Here is a 15,718-nt window from a genome sequence, read left to right on the forward strand (position 1 = left end):
AAAGTGAGCATCTACAAGCGTATAAGTTGGCATATATCAAAATCATAAAATTTACACAATAAAAAATCAAACAATTTAGTCTGAAATATAGAATCACTCTGAAATACAATTTACTATGTACTATCACTCAATTGAGCAAACTTCACCAAGAGGATATGCTTGTTTCAAACCAATCCTACAATTCACCAAAATGCAAGGGTACTGCGCTAATCTTAGCATTTCATGAAGTGATAATTTGAGAACCACTTAAAATCGGTCAAATTTATGATTCTAAAAAGAATATATGCATTAAATAACCCAATGATATAAAATATCAACTAGACATTTCGGTGGGTGAAATAACCCTAAACCCTAAACCCAAGGATTGTGTATAATCAGAAACATTAGCATGTTAGTAAGCTATGAATAATCAAACCCAAATAATTTAACAATGGAAAATTTAGGGACTCTTAGGTCAGAAAAAAGAAAATGATATTTACACCACAGTAAACAAGAACCAAACTAGTAGAATAAATGACAATCTATTAACAAAAGAAAAAGAAAAGCTCATAAACAAAGGATTTATCTAAGACAACAGGATAGCTAATTCAGCAAAATAAAGAATTAAATTCATGAAGCTTTCAAGCGGCTTTACATAGAAACTACCATTAGGTAGCCCATATGATTACTTTATGACATAAATAAAGAGCTTCAATAGATAATTGCAGTAAAGAAACCTTTCAGGGAATGTATTCTCAAAAGTGAGATTCTAATTTTACATGGATTTACCACCTTGAGGTTGGTATATTATATCTTGGAAATAGAATTGCTATTGCTACAAAAGGAATGGCAGTATGTAAAACAGCTTTCGTAGGCTATTTCATGGAACTCAGTCAATCACTATCTACAGATACTCTCCTCCAGCAAAATAAAAGATCAAGTTCATCAGCAGATGTGTCAATGAGAAGAAAGTGACCACCTGTAAAGCTACCAAGCCCCTTCAACATCTCAACCAATCTTCAAACGGGCTGTCTCTAGATTGTCTTCATAAAAGATCCATGAGAGGAGGGTCTATGGACCCCATATTAGAATTAGTTTGTGGAGATCGAATAGGCCGTATGGGATTACGACCCCGACCTTTACCTAAACCAGTAGGTGGAGGGGCAAGCTTTCTAGGTTGAACTTCAGAATGAGTTGTTCCTTGAGGTGCGAAAAATGATGATATATCAATCTCATTCCTCCTACCTCCAATTGGATTAGTGTTCTTTTCACTCCCATTCATTATAGACAGACCAGATACAGGTAACTGATTCAAACTAGCTGATTTAGATCCCACCATGTTGATTCCACCACTCACACTGGAGCGTGGAGGCCAATCTGCAAATGGATCAAACGCATCTATAGATTCTCCTTTTTTATCTTCCATATTTGGTGTCAGCATATTTGTGGTAGAAGCAATGTTGATAGATTGTGATTTCACTGAAGACTGAGATGTAGGTGGTGGCCACTCAAAGCTTGGGTACAATGTATTAGGTACAGTTGTGCTGCTTCCACTATGAGAAATTGACACACCCTTCGAGAGGACCACGTTGTCTGCAGGATTTTCCTTTGTTGGTATAACAGATCCTGTACTACTATTGGCAATTGAACTCCAATCATCTGCACCCCAAGAGGCTTTCACCGATACTGGACCACCTTTCACCGTCGAATTCCATGTTTGACTATCCCATGTGCTATTCCCTTTAATTTCAGAAGATGATCCCATCCCATTTTGTTCACCATCTGATCCCTTTGGCTGGATCCCAATAGGTGGGATAGTATCTCCTTCATTCAGTACCACACCACGTTTCTCCTCAATTTTCCTAGTTTAAACAGTATTTTAAGCAAATTTTCTGATAAGAATGATTGGGAAAGAAGAAATGATTATAAAGAAAAAACAAACATCCCATCATTAATGAGAACGATAATAAATGAAAATTTCAATGCTAAAATGAGCTATGAATAAGTTGGCTCTATTGTTATTTAATTGATATGCTTCAAACAGTGCAGATGATATTGAATCTACATGGAAAAGGTATCTAAAACATTGAAGCATTATTGGTGTTTATAAATAACTATCTCTTCAATTTGAATGTTCACAAGATAAGTCACACCTTAGAATCTCTTTAATGAAGAGCATGTATTTCGAAAACTGCTGCAGATTAAGCTGCTGTGCAATGAGTAATGGGGATAAAAGGGGTAACAGATGCTCAGCAGCAAACTCGACTCCATACTACACAGAAAGATGAGTAAATCAGCAATCTCTGGAATCTTTATTTGCTTTCTGGCTTTGGTAAGAAAATTATAAAATAATCCCCAACAATATGTACCTATAACCTCATATTTTAAGTGCATAAGTAAAAACAGTTACCTGTTTGTAGACAACACCAGCTACATTCAGAGTGCACATAAGGGTTGGTGCAGAATGATCCACAGCTGTGCATCTTCTTAGAGTCTGAAGAATTTCAGCAATCAAGACTTTATCAAGCCGAGGCACCAATTCTCCGAGACATAATAGTGCATTCACCCTCACCTGAATACATGGATAGCCTTTCATTATTCTCCATGAATATGTATACAGTATATGAAAACAAAAACGAATGTCCAAATTATTTTTCATGAGTGCTGTACAATAGACAGATGAACAAAAGGGTGTGTCTTGTATAGTGTGTCTTATATGGAAGACTTGAACCCCATGCAACATGGCCCTAGAGGCTATGCCTAAGCTACTTCACCTCTGATGGCCCTTGGCATGGCATGCCTTCACTTGGAAATATATCATGAGCTAACATCATCTCGAAAGCTCACTAAAGATTGAAGTTACATCTAGTGTTTATTGATGATCCAAAAACATCCAGTAACTGCAGAAATCTAAGACTTCAAATTTGGCAAGCTAAATTAGAGATCTCTCCATCTACACATATTTTGTAAATGCCAGGTTTTCGTTGTTTCCTTCACTGAAGAGTTTTCTTTCTGGCTTTCCTTAACATATTATCAGTGACGGATCGTTTTTTAATTTGGCTTTGATGATGTTTTACAGGAAACTGTCCAGTGCTTCATGAGGCAATAAACCCTGCATTTGCCAATAGCTGGGCGGTCCAAGGAATGCTAGCAATAGATACTCGTCAGAGGTATAGATTCGGAATCCACGAAGTCACTAGTATACACTTTTTCTACTTTGCATACACACTGAGAATGTCAAATTACATGGTGGACAGGCACTAACAAAGTTAACTGATAATGTTTTCCTTCAAGTACAGAAAATCCTTGTCTACTGTCAAAACCAAAATTCAGGAGTGACCTGTTCAACCCAAAGTCATCCTTTGTCTCAAATGCAATTGATTGGATCAGAGACCCGTTTTTATTTTTCAAGCAAACAGGCCATATAATGTAGTGCACACGTGAATAAGCAATTTTGACAGTATAGATGCCTATTATCCACACGTTAATATGTATCTTTCTCTGGCTGATGATTTGGTAGCTTCTGCCATCATATCCATGTCAAAAAATTGAGAGAAACCCAACCATGGCTTTGGGCCCATCCAATAGATAGTATTCCATCTCATGTGTACATTATAGTATATCTGTCTATTTCATGCATAAAACTTCATAAGGACAGCTTGTATAAAATTACAATATGTTACAGCTCAGAATAAAAAAAGCCTTAATTACCGCGGCCACTGTTGTTTTCAGTGCAAGATTATGGAGCCGGGGTAAAATAGTTTGAGTCACAACCTAAACATAACAATCATAAACAATAAAATTTTATTAGAAAATTATTGGACAAAAACACCCAATGTACCAATAATTCCCTAAGTAGACACCTGAAAATCAAGTTGCTTGGCTAAAGGTAAAGTGCGTCGGAGTACTTCTTCTTGCATCCGTGCATCGGGATCATCATAAGCACGAATAAGCATTGGAACCACAGCTGTTTCAAGTTGATCTGGGTTCGCCTGTTTTCAGAAGTGATAACAGTATAAAAATTTAAAAGAAATCTCAGATATTAAGAAAGGGGTTGATAAGGAATCACAATTACCTTATTTATGAACAATGATGCATTCTTCACTAGCAACAAAAGACTGTCCCCAGTTGCTGAAGCTAGAACTGGTGCAAGTGCAGAAAATGTCATGGACTCAAAATCTGGCTTATCCTACATAAAATATACATGTGAGAGATAGGTTTGCCTCATTGGCATTTCTAGCATTAGTCTCCAGAAGTTCAAATTTACCTGTGATTCAGCAATAGTAAGCACCATAGGTAGAACCATTGGTTGCATTACAACATTTCGCAGCTCTGCACACAGGGGTGGCAAAACCTAAATGGCAGAAGCATAAGACATCATTAATATAAAATGAGACAGTTATATTAAAATATCTTGTCCATCATTAAAGATAACTCTTTACCTTATACCTCAGGACACGAGCATCAAAACTAGTCCACATTCCTGATAATGCCTTCAGGAAATCTGATTTTTGCATGTTATCTCTTTCCTTGAAGAAATGCAAGTTCAATTAATCAATACGATGCAATCAATCCCTCACTACATTAATTGACATGATATTCCACATGTGTATGTAATTATATGTAACAATGGATTAGTTATGAAAAAATTAAGTTAGTCTTATAGAAGGAAAATGAGGTAAGCATCTCTAATGATCTATTCAAAGGTACATATGTGCAGAAGTTTACAACTCAATCATCAAAACAAATCAAACTGAATTACATGCAGTGCGAGCTCAATCACTTGTATATGAACCACTAAGTAACCTTATATCGTTTCTCCAAGTAGTGAAGAGAAAATCGATAGAACATATTTATATAGCATCGTAAAAGTTATTTAAGCAGTAAGTGGTAAAATATCCTGTATATTATCTGTGAGTTCTATAAGTAGGATTCACACATCAATAGACAATCAACAGTAAAATAAAATATACCAGCATGTGATCCAAGAATCTGATAGCTCGTAATCTAGTATCATCCCGAAAGAAGGAGGAACCTGAATTAGACATGTGCATTGTAGGAGAATGGTCTGAGTCAATGAAATAATTGAAACACACTTTTTAAGATTCAACTTCATATGTAAATGATGAATGCATTGAGGTGGAGCATGTTCATTTTTTAATACTCTCCCACATGGTTGATCCTTTTACGGAGTTTCAATATTCAGACACCATACCTAGTGATAGTGCTAGTTAAAAGTTCTTTAATAATAAACCATAGTTATGTGGATGGACCCATAAAATTTTCACTAAAATATTAATTGCTACTACATAAAATTTTATGAAATAAAAATGTTCTTCAGCACCTTCCTTTGTGCTATTTTGATAAAAGTTTGTTCAATTGCATATAATACATTTATAACCTCAGAGATTACAGTATTCATTATATTAGCAATCACCCTCATAAACATTCTATGGTCATTAAAACCTATGCTTTTAAATATAGGATTTATTGAAGAGATGTTGCAAACCATACACATACCAATTTTTCTATAGATAAGAGAGAGAGAGGGAGAGAGACAGAGAGACAGTGTGTGTGTGTGTGTGTGTGTGTGTGTGTGTGTGTGTGTGTGTGTGTGTGTGTGTGTGTGCCCATATTCATAGGGTTATTATTATAATTAGTGGGCCGAAACCAATATAAAAGAAGTGATCATACATAAGCACGTGTACACAAGTTGCCTGAAATGTGTGTGTATAACCAACCATACATGTGGTTCAATTCTTCGCCAAAAATATATTTTTAATTGCTATAGTTATTTCATGCAAAACCAAAAAACACAATGACAGCTTTGACATCCTGCATGCTTCAGGACGGCATAAAGCATCTCTGAACCTGTGAAATCATACAAACCTGTGAAATCCAAAGCACTTGGGCGTGAGAGCTCATCCATGTTCAGCATGCTATGTAAGTCATGTACTAACTCAGGAGGAATGTCTGAAAATTTTTCGTTCTTAAGATATGCGACCTTGTTGTTATACTGCCATCAATAACATTCAGCATCTCAGCCTAAATTATGGGCATTAGCACAACTTAAATTTAAATAGTGACTTTGGCACTTTAAACAAAACATTATCAATGGAATTTAACAAGAAGATGCTCAAAACTGTTTGTTTACATAACGTCAGACTTTGAAAGACAATATTTCCCTATTGCTGGGTTTCTTACTTGATCTAATTTTTTTAATGTTTCTTTTCCTTGTATTTTAGGCATTTTAGGGTTGCATTGTTGGGTTCTTTTTCTCTTCTTTCTATAACGCACAAGTAACCACATCCCTCTCCCTCTCAAGGACCACCAAACCCATGAAAAGCCTCGAGAAGGTGGATGGACACTTAACAAACTTGAGAAAACACAGTGTGATTTGATAAACTCAAACAAGAAGAACTCCAATACAGTAATTAGTGCCTAACACAAAGTTGAATCTCTATTCCTGAAGAAGATAACAAATACATTCAATTTGAATATGAAGCAATGAAGGCGAATATCACCAGAGTACAAAACGAGTGAACTTAACCCTAAATCAAGAAAACCAAAGCTGAGTTGAAGAAAGAGTGGGTGGTAGTTAAAGAAGAAGTACGTAGAACTTATCCAAGCCAAAGAAGTGGAATTCAAGAATCTAGACAATATCAAAGCTGATCTATAGAGAGGTCAGGCTAAAACAGTAAATGAAGGAAGTAAGAATGGAAATCAAAGAAAAGGAGCTGCAAAAAACAAAAGGTACAACAACAAGAAATTGGATATGTGCAGAGTAAGCTTGAAGGAGAGCAGATGGGGCATGCAAGGCGACCTAATGTGCAAATCATGGGCCCCCCCAAGTCACCAAATTCCACACTGAACCAGAAAAACACTATGTACCATGCTCAGGTGTAGCAAGGAAAAACCAACTGCATTCACATCTTGCAATTTCCAAATAAACTAGGAAGAATTGCCTCCTCAAAAAGCAAATCATACTACGAGGCTTGCATGGCCCTCATATTTTCCTTAATGATGGCCTGATGAAGCTTCCGTTGACCATAGAAAACAATGTATGCCATGAATCATTGAAGAATGCAAGGCAGGCAAGGAGACAGGCTACCAGTATAATTGCCTTGTTATCAACAAGAAGGCCACCGGATAGGAATTTGTGGCCTGTGGGACAATAGAATCAGAGCTATACATTGCAGTTTGACACTGCAAAGGAGCACCTTGGACACACCCAGGAAGAATAAAACAGGTCATGGCAGGATGAAATATACTTCTCTTACAGAGACTCAGCAAAGTTTCAACTCTCCTTATTTGCACTTTGAATGCTGATAAGTGCTTTATTAAGATTTGGCTCCATTGTTTCCGGATAAGTACTTTATTAAGATTTGATTAATTGCAAAGTAGCAAAAATGCTATGGCATTTTGCTTTGGTCATTATCAAACTCTTTTCATAAATCTTAACCAACATATGTATGACATTTTCAAGAGTACAACTCAAAAGAAACATTGGCTTCTACAGTTAATCAGCAATCAATACTTACGGTTCTCAAGTTATTTTTGGCATCGATTAATGGCTGTCTAGCCAGTAAATGATAAGCAATGCATCCGAGACTAAAGATATCTACAGATGTTCGAGCAAAAGTGCCACTTCTCGTCAGCTCTGGAGCTACATAATTCAGAGAGGGCTGCAACGGCAGGAGCAAATCATCTGAATCATATTCCTGCCAACATTTCAAAAATCGGTTATCAAAATAGAATCATTCAAGTTCAGGAGCCAGACTATAGATGCTGCCTCAGAATGAGCAAAACAACTCATCAGTATATCTTCCCTTTTACATATATCAAATAAGAAACAATATATTAATATGAAAATTTTACATAAAAGAAAGATTTTATTAATATCTAGGAAGGCCATATCTGTCTATAGACAAACAACATTTACAAAATGTCTATTGAGGATCTAAACTATATCTTCTACATATGATAGCATCTACCGTATAATGTCTGCACATCTGTCTCCAGAGAAGAGATAAGCAACTTCGCAAAATACAGACCAATTTGCATAGTGAGAATTGCGAGCCCAGATTATTTGCTCAAATTGCATAGTTGGGCATCATACTGAGCCCATGATGCTCTAACAAAGTACACATCTATCGTTATCTCTATGTAGCTCAGGACTTTTGAAGGTCTCTGGATCAGCTACTGTAAAGATGTCAGCAATAGCATATAGCAACAATAGAATGTGTTGCTTCAGCAATTAGAGGCAGATGGAAATACGATGATGGTGCGGATGCATCTGCCATTGACAAAGAGCAGTAGGATCTATGGGGGCCAATCAATGTGTCATTTCGGCAGATATGGGTGAATGGGATTATATTGATGATCCATCTACCATAGGCACAGAGCAGTAGCTAGCAACATTACAAACAGTTTGTCTGGGGCTGCCTCTAATGTATGAGCAACACAGCAGTAATTTCTGCAACTTTGATGTGTCAACAACAGAGATCACCTTGAAAATGACAAACAAAAACCCTCACATTGCTTTTTTCTCAGATTTCTACCTCCACCTGAAGACACGGGTAATCATGAGGAGAATAACAGAGTCCTTTCATTCATGTCCCACTTTTGAGTTGCGTAATCACTATTTTGGTCTCTTTATAGAAATAGAAATCCAAAGCACACATACACCAATTACTATAAGATATACATACACGTCAGCAAACAAAGTGCAATGAACATTTCATTTTGCTCAATAATAAATACTCATGAAAAGACTTGTTTCTCACTGGGTAATGAAATGCTGGTCCAGTGCTCTGTGAATCCACAGCATTTTGATCCAAAATTATAGAGAAACCAAAACCACCAAGTTTCCATGCACCAGAGGATGTTATACAAATTGTCTGCATACAAAATAGGAATGTGTATTTTAGTAAAATCATTTCAAAATATATATTTCTCATGCAACAAAACAAAATTCTGAACAGCTTGCTGGCGAATGTGAATTTATGTATCTTAAAAATGTTATGAGACCTCCATATTGCCTACAGACCAAATTGCAAAAAAATGTCACTCCAAGGTTGGGAAACAATAGCTTATGATTATACTAAGCAAGCACATTCAAATTCTTTATAGCATCACATTATGTTTTCTACCCTTCCCAAAAATGCCTATAATAACAAAGATAATAGGTCCTCAAGATAGAAAATAATAGGAGGAAGGCTTGGCCTACTAGTATTTCTATCTCAAAAAAAAACTAAAACCTGCACATGGAAAAGTTTGGATTAAGTTATAGTAATGCAGTGTATCAGACCTTTAGCACAAATCTAAGGCAGAAGTTTCAGCAATGTCAGCAGGTTGCAGTTACACCTACCTCGGGAGATAAAGCACGATGAATAAGGCGTGCATTATTATGCAGAAAGCTGAATGTCTCTGCCAGTTGTAAAAGCCCATGCTTTATTTCGAGTTGTCCTAATTCCTGCGTGAAAACAACTCAAACACTCAGTATACATTTCAGTAAAATATATGGCATGTCACTCATAGAACCAAAAAAAATCGAGTTGATTAATTAGGATAAAAACTCCAGCAAAAATTATCAATAAACTATATATATTTTGTAAAACCAGAAACTCTAACCAAAATATATGGAAGTTGCATACAAAAATACTACAATATATTACTACACTTTTGTCTCTCTTGTAACATTTCCATCTATTACACGACATTCTAAATTTCTCTCGACTTTTCCTTTTTCCCCCATTTCTCATTATTATACTTCTCTTGCAATTGTGTCTTGTGATTATTTGGGAACTCAATCTAAGCACTCTACTCCAGTAATAAAGACTCACATGATCACAGTTGGTGAGTGCTGCACCTATAAAAAAAATGACGGAAAATATTACAGGTAAGGGCAATGACGCCATCAAAAAGTATAGCTTATCCTTTGTTTACATTGTCAAGATACATGGCACCAAAAGCCAGGGGGTGAATGATCTAACTGATGCAAAGATGATTTGCACAATGGCAGAAAAACAAGCTTTCAAACCTTCATGTATTTTTGCCATACATGAATAAAAGACAGGATGGTTGTTGTCAAATAAGAACATCATATGATGCCATTATTTTGCTTTACATCTCTAACACTTTTATTTGCCCTAAGAATCTAAAGGGAATTTAGATCCTACTATGAATGAAGAGTAGTCAAGGATAGTCACCATTCTCTTGTCACAGGGATTGGTTGGAAGGAAAAAATAGATCTTTGTTTCTGTTTTTCTTTCCATTTTCGAGTCATATGTATATATATATATATATATATATATATATATGCTTTGCTCTAATATTGGGAATATATATAGCCTTTTCTGTTTAAAGAGTATGAGAATATATATAAGAGATATCCTAATACGCAGGCTTTTTAAATTATATGAAAGTTAAAAATATACGGAATTGGAGACATTCAGATGTCAAAACATTCTCACTAACAAAAAAACAACAATTTGGAAATTATATCAATATTTAGTCAGCATATTCCAATAGACCTAAAAAGATACAATCGCAATCTCACACTTAAGCATTGCTTCACAGGGAGTTTAGGGAGATACGAAAAGTTTTTTAAGGCTCCCAAAGTTCCAAAAGATTACAAAGCATTGCTAGCTAGAAACTCTCAAAAACAAGGGAAACAAGGGATAAAGAAATGAAAACAAAAACAAGCACATGCAAGCAGCACAAAACTTTCTATTATCAATATTTAACCTTGAATCACTTACCAAGCCCTTGAGACCTTTGGGATAGTTGGCAATGTTATCAAGATGGCCAAGAACATTTGCGACAGAAGCAAAGATTGGCTCTGTGACCACTGTCATCGCTGCTTTATTCTCTTCAAGTCCCTGCACAACATGTATGACTCCTGGATGCCTCAACTTCACCATCTGCATAATATCAGCCCTAATAATATCCAGAAAAGAATCTTCGGCAGCTTTTGAGAGTCCTGCCCTCTGCCTCATCTCTGTCAATGATTTCTTGTCAAGAAACCAAACGCAAACATCTTGGTTATGTGCAGCCGATCTGTTCCTATGCTTAGCTGCATAGAGTTTCCACACCAGACCAGGGCCTCCAGACCCTACCTGTTATGAGCATATACATAACTGAGAGATTAGAAATTCATGAAGGTAAGATTAATCATATAGGTTGATCGCAAGCATAATATGCACTTGTACTATTCAGAATCACATTTACGTTATGAAATTGAAGGTTCAGATACATCCAATTTTTAAAATAAAAACTTCAAATAGTGAGATGTCTGGTAATATATAATCTCAACAAATTTAGACGATAGTTTGTTACTTCTTATCTTATGTCAGCTGAAGTTCAGATGGCTAAGGTCAGGAAATAGACCTCCTTAGATTTTGCAGGTAATCAAACAAGTTCAAAAAAATTCCAAACTTAATCAAAAATATATATATTATAAATAGCTCAAATTAATTCTTAATATTGACACTCCAAATGAAATTCTGGAAACATAATATTAGTCAAGGAGCCATATTTCAGCTATTATAACGTCCAAATAACTCCCATCTATTGCTCTGCAACCATCACTATCAAATCCATATTCATGACTCTCTACAATGAAGCAAGTCCAGTATAAATGCATCATCTACTAGGTTGCCATAATGGGGCTGGGATAGATAGTTGAGAGAAGCAGCCGTAGAACAGGCAGATAGTAGTGGGCGCTTAGAGGTATCATAGAAAAACACAGCAGAATAAAGAGGAAACCTCACCAGAGAAAGCGCAGAAGGATATATTAGGAATCGTAAGAAAAAAAGAATGATTATTTGTACAGAGTTTGGATGCAGCCATGATGCAACCTGGAATAGGGGATAATATTCATGATAATAATAACCTTGATCAATCATCTGCATTGAAGTACACTTAAATGCCAGCGGATGTAGTATGGGATGCGTACATGTCTGTAATTGTATAATGGGCTTCAGCTCAGAAGTTAATGTTAATGGTAGTCACACCTTGATCAATCATTTGTGTTTTGCACACAGGAAACCCAGGAGACATTAATGACAACAGCAGCGTGATCAATAATTCGTGTTTCACACAATGGAACCCAGGTACATGAGATATCATGCCTCTTGTCATGGTATGGAATGCACCCTTCTCACACTCAGGGGAGTGAACAGTTGGGTAGTGACTTGGGTTGGATTCAGCACAAGGGGTGGAGCAATTTGGCAACCACAGTTCATTTGTGCTAACTAATCCAACATAATAGACATTTGGTAAAAATATATATTTATATTTATTCAGACCAGCTTCCACCCAATATAAATTCCAACTCCACGTGAGTTATCTACTAGGTGGATATTGCTGAATGGCAGGACTTGACTGGCCAGACAACACCAATAGCCCAGTACTTGACTGATTATAATATGTACATTTGTGGACACTTTCATTAGGTTTATTTAAATCAACTTTCACTCACTTTGAAGTTCAAACGTGCCCCGCTAATAAGGCATTTGTTGAATATAAGGCATTCTGGATGAGTGCAAATCCAGACTTAACACCAGCCTTGCATGCATGTGAGTGTGAATCGAGCCATAAAAATCTAACCTTCTACGTGAATTATATTAATTTATGAATGTTTACTAGAAGTGAGTGTGAATCCAACCATAAAAAGCTAGTTTTCTACTTGTACTAGATTAATTAATCGTGTTTATTATGGATGAGTGTGAATCCAGCGACAAAAATCAGACTTCTACATAAATTAAGTTGATTAAACACGTTTATCCGTTGGTTAGAATAACCATAATCCCAACTCTAATTTAAACCTGAGCCTAATCCGAAATGCTTAAAACATACCTAGCCCTAACCTTAATCTCAAATGCTTATGATAGAACTTAACCTTGAATTATATAAGATACCTTCCTCCAATCCTAAATTCGATAATAAAAAAACTCACCCTGGCCCAAACCATAAACGTTTATAAAATACATAATTTTGACCTTACCTGTTCTTGGAGCTCATAATCTTGAAGTGCCTTGGGTCCTGTGACTTCGTGGACTGTGCTTTGAACTGTTTGTTCGATCACCGCAGCTGTCTTGGCGAGAGCCTGTGTTAAGCTCTTCATGTTGAGAGCCATGGAGGACGTGAGCTTTTTCTTCCTCTTTCTTTTCTTCGCTTGTCAAATGTGGCAGATCTGTTCATGGATAGAGGAACTCATTGCGATACGAAGATCGATCCGCTGTCACTCCATTCGCTGAGAGATCTAGATCGGAAACCGCAGACAAAACAACGACGGAGGGAGAGGGAGGGAGAGAGAGGGGGAGAGAGTTTATGCAAGAAACAAAGATTATAATTTCTTCTGTATTTTTGTGTTTTTGTGCTCATGTATTCCGTTTATTCTATATTTATGTTTTTTCTATTTACACCAAGATACTCTACCAAGCCATATGCTAGGATTGGAGTGGAGGGATTCCTCGATAGTGGGGGCTACTTTGGCAAGAGTAATCCTCGGGGCGCCAAGCATCATGTCCACCCCCCTTCTGGTGACACCTGACGTGAAGAGCACTCGTGATACACCTAGGTTGATTGTTATTTATTTATGGGAAAAGTACCAGTATACCCCTAGAAGTTCGTCTATTTACCAGAATGCCCCCGGAAGTTCCAAATTTACCAAACTACCCCTGTGTCCAAAAAATTACACTTTATAAAGTAATTATACACTCAAATCTTTGGTACACATTTCTTCCATCTTTGGTAAAAAGGGCTTATAGATTTGAGTGTATACTTACTTTATAAAGTGTAATTTTTTGGACATAGGGGTAGTATGGTAAATTTGGAACTTTCAGGGGCATTTTGGTAAATAGACGAACTTCCAGGGGTATCCTAGTACTTTTCCCTTTATTTATTTATAGGGAAAAGTACCAGGATACCCCTGGAAGTTCGTTTATTTACTAGAATGCCCCTGAAAGTTCAAACTACCCCTATGTCCAAAAAAATATACTTTATAAAATAATTATACACTCAAATCTACAAAGCCCTGCTTACAAGTTACTAGAATACCCTTCAAACACAAATTTCTTTTTACCAACCCCCCCCCCCCACCTAGAGAGAGAGAGAGAGAGGAAAAGAACACCTGGAGAGAGAACAAAATTACACAAATTGAGAACAAAATCCTACTCACCACTTAATTATCGATAGGCCTTTCGTTTTTATCAATCATAGAATCTATTGGTTCATGTTGTTTTTACATCAAATTTGAATTGAAAAACAGTGTTGTTGTTGTCATTAGAGAGTTAAATAAAAGCGAGGTAAAGCGGTAAAAAACTATACTGATTATGCCCTTAGAGACCCTAATCCGGGTGTTTTTGATTGGGTCATTACGGGATACCATATAGGTAATTAGGCACAACCATTGGGTCATTAGAGATGCTATTTGGATTAATCAGGATGTTAATACGAGTATTTGGAGATTTTGATTAGGTGGGTACATAATGGGTTTTCAGAGATACTGATAGGGTCAATTAAAAGGATGTTTTCGGTAATTAGATCTTCATATTGGGTTATTTAAGAGGCTATTATGGTAATTAATGATGTTGATCGAGTCATTAAGGATGTTAATCACTGCTAATTAATTTCATCCATCTGAACTACACACCTCAGCTAGCTAACGATTTTGGTATGCGAATTCATCTCAAGCTGAATCACAGTAGTGTCTGCACTCATATTCTCTTCAAAACTTATTTCTTGGCTCCAAAACGTTATGCGTTTACAGGCCATAACTACTATTTTTTTTATTTACGAACTTCAATCCCATTGGATATGGCTTCGACCAGACTTACTCATCTCTCCATGGCCATTAGTCGAGGAGTGTGTGTAAAGAAATCATCAGAAAACAAAAATGATTCATCAGTAGATGATTCCTACATAATCGAAAGAGGCAAATGACACCATGGATTCATGGCCCAAAAGGCAGGAGCTGATTGAAAACTGAAGGTGGATAAGAGGCAGAGCAGAGCGCTGGGGGCAGTGGAAGGACAGGAAGCAGAAGAAGGCGAAGAAGAGAAGGAAATCGGTATAATTAGTATTGTTAATCTTGCATATAATCAAGGAAACGCATGAGCTACCATAGTCGTGGCACTTCCTGCGAAACGTTGTCGAGCCTTAGCTTCCGCCATCGTCGATCTCCCACCATATCCACGAAGAATCAAGCTGGCTCTTCTTGTCGGGCCATAGAAACAGCAGCCTGACAATCCGATCGACGAACGCCAAGGGTATTCTGGTAAACAGGGCTTGTACATTTGAGTGTATAATTACTTTATAAAGTGTATTTTTTTGGATATAGGGGTACTTTGGTAAATTTGAAACTTCTAGGGGCATTCTGGTAAATAGACAAACTTACAGGGGTATCCTGGTACTTTTCCCTTATTTATATTGCACCACATAAAATGGAGAGGTAGGAATTCAGAATCAAGGAACTCTTCACGCCTCGATAGCTTACACAAGAGTGTTATATTCCCACAGTCATTAACTGAACAAGAGCCTAGGAAAGCTTATTTTTTAGCAAAGAAGGGGCTAAAATCAATTGCAAATGTGGTAAATGACCAAGGTCACTTATTGCACTTCAATGACATGACATGTCGTTATAATCTTGGGCCACATCATCGCGTTATCTGGAATCAAGTCACTGAGTTGGTGCCACCTCTCAATGGAGATCGCAGGATTCAAGATTGGATGT

The 15,718-nt window shown here is 36.7% G+C and overlaps 1 protein-coding gene across 1 annotated transcript; it reads right to left on the reverse strand.

The window, feature by feature from the left end:
- Positions 1-586: 586 nt before the first annotated feature.
- LOC147869606 (SCY1-like protein 2 A) lies at positions 587-13,324 on the reverse strand. Its single transcript, XM_087331201.1, has 15 exons — positions 12,989-13,324; positions 10,743-11,099; positions 9,350-9,454; positions 8,766-8,879; positions 7,521-7,700; positions 5,869-5,995; positions 4,953-5,014; positions 4,422-4,508; positions 4,247-4,333; positions 4,055-4,168; positions 3,843-3,971; positions 3,691-3,753; positions 2,390-2,551; positions 2,133-2,251; positions 587-1,841 (listed from the first exon to the last, which is right to left on the reverse strand). Exons 1-15 carry the CDS (start codon positions 13,118-13,120, stop codon positions 1,025-1,027), a joined length of 2,655 nt encoding a protein of 884 aa, XP_087187327.1. The 5' UTR covers positions 13,121-13,324; the 3' UTR covers positions 587-1,024.
- Positions 13,325-15,718: the final 2,394 nt, after the last annotated feature.

This window comes from Azolla caroliniana, unplaced genomic scaffold (genome assembly GCF_043228905.1).
Source record: "Azolla caroliniana isolate FFs.n. ecotype wild unplaced genomic scaffold, voAzoCaro1.0.p SCAF_1, whole genome shotgun sequence".
In the NCBI taxonomy this organism is placed as follows: Eukaryota; Viridiplantae; Streptophyta; class Polypodiopsida; order Salviniales; family Salviniaceae; genus Azolla; species Azolla caroliniana.

Bases quoted from the DNA above. Each gene is read 5' to 3' on its own strand.
- LOC147869606 (XM_087331201.1), bottom strand. From the start codon at position 13,120: ATGGCTCTCAACATGAAGAGCTTAACACAGGCTCTCGCCAAGACAGCT. The intron at 7,701-8,765 runs GTGAGAAACAAG...AAATGTTGGCAG, and splicing joins GACCAGCATTTCATTACCCA to GAATATGATTCAGATGATTT. The intron at 2,252-2,389 runs GTAACTGTTTTT...CTTTCTGTGTAG, and splicing joins CTGGTGTTGTCTACAAACAG to TATGGAGTCGAGTTTGCTGC.